Here is a 4759-nt window from a genome sequence, read left to right on the forward strand (position 1 = left end):
GACTGAAGGCCAGTATCAATGATACCAATACTGATTTCTCTATAAAATTGCCCCCCCCTCCACCCCAATATTTAACCATTGACTATAGCCATTCAACATTACAGTATACTTGAGAGCTATCAATTTTAACATTTATTAGACTTTTAAAAAATTACTTCTAATTTAAGTAAACTTAAAACAATCTTCACAAAAACCCATTATAATGTCATATTTACCTGTACCCTTCAGCAGAAATAGGCTATACAGAAATTGAAATGGAAGTTATCAAACACTAAATTCTAAATTAAATATAGATGAATCCTTAAAGCTATAAAAGTTATTGATTTCCTCTTTTTTCTTTGTCCTATGATGAACAGACATCCCAGCAGCTGGTTATTAGGTTATTTTGGCTGTTATTTCTTCAAGAGCTGCCACTGCTGAACGTGACGCGGATCTGACACGCATCGTATTTTCTCAACTCTCTTTACCTTTTCTGACCCACTTCAGGTCTTAAAGTCTCTACTAATGAACTGACGAGTTAAATCGGGTGTGTTAGATGAGTTGAAAACCATTTCAGAGACATGTTCTTTAAATGTGACTCATTTATCTAAATATATTAGGCCCCGTTTACACTGTCAGTTTTCTCATATGTGACAAAGATCGGATCTGTTCTGTGACAGTGTAAACAGGAAAAAAACACATGCATTCGGATATTTCGAGATCGGTTTCAGGCCTCATTCATATGTGGAAATAAATCGGATATAAATCAGATATGTGCCAATGCGACTGTCATGTAAACAGGGAGATCGGATTTTCTGAGGTATTGCGTTCTGTACGTCATTAAAACTGCAACAATTTGGTACTTTTTGGCATGGTTTAATGATGTCATATGTGACCCGTGCTGGCAAAATGAGTGTAAATTTGCACGGGCTATTTTGAGCTACAGGCAAAAAAAATGAAAAATGCTCCAAGTAGTAATTAAACACCTAATATTATCTTTATTTGTACATTTTCTGAGAGGATTACCTTTTCTCCGCTCGCTTCTCGCGCTGACTGTCATCCGAAGTGCGTGCATATAACGGCGCTTCTGATGCCGCGCGATCCCGATAAATACACACATATACAGATTTATAGTATTTCAGTATTCACGCAAACATAATCTGTTCTGTCTTAAGTGAACGCTTGGGGAGCTGTTGGGGGAAAACATCTGATGTGTAACATTATATTAGATTCGTGCATTACAGTATAGGACATCTGTCTCAATGTTAATCTAACAATAAAAGAAAAGAGGAAATCACTCGCTGCACTTCATTGAACTGCTTTTGTAGTTTTAATAAACAATTTATTTGTAATGAACACACTTAAGTTATTTTTACATTTGATTATTTGTTTTTTGTACATGAATGCTTTAGTTTAGATATAAAATGATAAAGGTAATGCGTTATTTGTTTCTTTCTAGGCTATTTGTTCTACTGTTTTTTTTGCATCTGTTCTTATTTATAATAGCAAAGATAAAATAAAAAATTGTATTGTAATTATTAATATAGTAATTAATAAGAAGAAAAGACGGAGGACTTCACTCTATCGACTTCAAACGGCTGTAGCTCAGTCATTTTTTGTCCGATTCCAACAAATCATGCAGTCTTTTAATGGAGAATGTCATTTTTTTTTTAAATTGCTCATTGTGACTAATTTTGTCAGCACAGGTCACATTATTCTCAGGAGGAAGCACATGTGGAGGCGGTAAATGACAACAACTCATGTTTCAGACGATATGTCAAGTGTAACACATGAATCTGATATGGGTCACAATTGAAAGAACGTGTAATCAGCCAAAAAAATCACATATAGGCAACAAATCAGAATTGGGCATCAAGACCTGCAGTGTAAACATGCACAGTTTTAAGGCAGCTTTAATCGCCTTTTTGGTAACATCATGACTTTCCTGACCATGACATTGCATGCATGTAGTTTGTTTCATTCGCACTTTCATATGAAATGGTACAGGCTACAGCGCGCGCCGGTGTCTTTGTGCGTGCGATTGAAGAGTACGCGCTACGAGCACAGTACAGTTTCCACGCTCATTTGACTCGCGCCTGGCGCTGAAGTGAAGTTGAAGCGCACGTCTGAAACGCCTCCGGTTTGATGTGGTCGTAAAGACGTTCTGCGACTGAATAAATGCACTTCTTGTCAAGATAAAAAGTGACAGAAACAGCAGTTGTGAGAGGGGTGGCCAACCCTATCTCCACCCCTGCATTAATTGCGTTAAATATTTTTTACGCGTTAAACTGAAAAATGTAATCGCCTGCATTAACGCGTTAATATATATATATATACACATACTCTATTATATTCAACAGAAATACATGTATAAAATGGCAAAAAAAAAATGTAGTAAGCTGTATCATTTCATAAAGTATAATACATTGAAAAATTCACTTTTTTTGGCAGAAGTATAATTTGTTTGAATTTCAAATATCCAATAAGCCAAAAACTCAGCAATACAACTGAAAATAAATGCAAATACTGACTGGATAATGTAGGATAATAATAGAGAAAAAGAGACAGAAAAATAACTGGAATGTGGAAAGCTATTGCCACCTAATATAACCATCATTGCTAAATAATGGATCACCATGGGTGAGGAAAGTGAGAGAGGGCAGTTTGGGGCACCTGCAATAAGATAAAAGGGAATACATGATAATTTCTAACAGAGCAGATGTTATACTGAGGTGAACTCGAGAAGATGTGGCAGGTCTGGACCTCTTTTAGAGGAATAACGGGATCCAAGGGATACCCTGGAGAAAAGGTTATGCTGAGTTTGAAGGGGGAAGATGCAAAGCAGATGCATAGAGAAGTGTAAACATCTCAGTGCAGGTAATTAAAGTGTGTTTAGAGCCTCATGCCAGAGAGGAATTGATCACCGGAAACCACAGCACGACCACAGGTCTGATAAATCTATTACTTCTTACTCCCTTGTTTCTTCCTTTCGTATCTTAAAACACTCCTCATCTATTGACTGAATGAGGAGATTCAGGAAGTCCCACAAGATTAAGGGGGGCAGAGTCAACCACCCCGAACACTTGAGCGTTAATTGCAACTATGTATTTATCAGCCGGATCTCAAGCACTGCTCTGACAGGCAAATTAGGGAGTTTCGTGGGGTGGAAGGGGGGTGGTAAGATTTACTGCAGTTTGTGAAGAGTGAATTATGAAAGAGCAGAGGAAAAAAGAGAAAATGGAAAGGACTTTCTAAGTTCAAACGCAGTAGGAGGGTCCCAACAGTCTCTTCACACCTGGAGGAACAGGTGGCTGAACACCAGGGCTCGAGAGAAGCGTGTTGCAGCCGCACTCGCCACATGCTGCTGCTAACACACATCTCTTACGTGTTAATGCTGTGGTGCAGTTGCCATGGCATTCAACAACACTTGCTAATTACAAGCTAAAGAAAATTACAAACAGGCTCTTGAAGGGAGCTAGCAAACCCCTAATGCTGTTATCCTGTAAAAATCTGATTACACTGCGGCGAGGTCAAGCAACGGCCCAGCTCACGCATTCAGATTCGTGACGAGGTGAAGTATAACAAATACCAGAAATTACCTTGGAGGACACGATCCTGTTGTCACAGAATTTAGAGGGGATGAAGGCCTCGGTGTCCGGACATGGCCGATGTCCTACATAGATTGTCCTGCTGTCCACTCGCTTCTCATCTCCTCCACACTACATGGACACATGGAGAAACAGGAAAAAAGAGAGAGAGAGATCATTCAGATGAACAGCAACAGCAGCTGATCAACATCAAACAGGAGAACCAGTCGGGGTAACATGTTTGAAAAAAGTCATAATTTTTGCCTTTACACTAGGTCATAGTATTGTTGTGGCATCTTTTGGTTTAAATGTCAGTATGGTAACATTATATAGCTGTTTATACTACACTCTCAGGAAAAAAAGGTTCAAAAGCTGTCACTGGCGTGGTACTCTTTCAAAAGGTACACTTTTTTCAGTTTTTGCCTTTGTTGTTATAGGACAGTATAGAGATGACAGGAAGTGAAGTGGGAGAGAGAGGGGGGCGGGATCGGGGGAGAGGTCCTCGAGCCGGGATTCGAACTCGGGACACCCATTGCACAACGGGACTATATGTTGGCCCATTGCCCTACATACTAGTGGTCGGCTGATATTTGGCATTTTTCAAATATTGGTATCGGCCGATAAGTTTTTCTGTTTGGCCGATGCGTTCGAGGCGGGACTTTTATTTTGACGGCGTGCCGGACCTGCCGGCGCTGACAGTGGCAGCGCCTGAGCACACAGTGCTCACATTCTCCCTCTCCCTCTGAACTGTTAAACAAAGGAATTAAAATGTATACAAAAAGTATTATAACAATTGCTTTTATATTATTAGTAATAGAAAGGCAAACATTATAATACTTTCTCGTTTGCCGTCAGCATTCAGCAAATACGCATTTACATCATTTAAAACAAATCTTTGAATGGCTAATGAAAATTTAATTTCACAAACCTTGCAAACTTAGTCGAATCCAGTTGTGAGATCTGTTGTGAAGTGTGCATGTGACCTGCATGATCGCGTGTTCTCTGCATGACTCCGTGCAAATTGAATGCTTTAAACATTAAATTTGTGATTTCAAATTATGCTGCGCTTTATGTATTTGCCCACTGTCATATTCATGTCATTTTCACTGTGTGCTGTATGTAAAATGAGTGATACCTTGGCTTTATTTGAAAAAATATGATTCCCAATGCACACAAACTTCCCAGAATACTGA

At 39.1% G+C, this 4759-nt stretch overlaps 1 protein-coding gene across 1 annotated transcript in view; it reads right to left on the reverse strand.

Annotated features, from left to right (window-relative positions):
- The window catches only part of LOC107658012 (phospholipid-transporting ATPase 11C-like), a 68038-nt gene that overhangs the window by 30651 nt on the left and 32628 nt on the right, over nt 1–4759 (reverse strand). Inside the window, exon 2 of the mRNA XM_016446388.1 lies at nt 3579–3698. Within this exon, the coding sequence (XP_016301874.1) occupies nt 3579–3698 (120 nt within the window). The remainder of the gene's footprint in view (nt 1–3578; nt 3699–4759) is intronic.

Source organism: Sinocyclocheilus anshuiensis, unplaced genomic scaffold, assembly GCF_001515605.1.
Source record: "Sinocyclocheilus anshuiensis isolate Anshui unplaced genomic scaffold, SAMN03320099.WGS_v1.1 scaffold227, whole genome shotgun sequence".
Classification (NCBI taxonomy): domain Eukaryota; kingdom Metazoa; phylum Chordata; class Actinopteri; order Cypriniformes; family Cyprinidae; genus Sinocyclocheilus; species Sinocyclocheilus anshuiensis.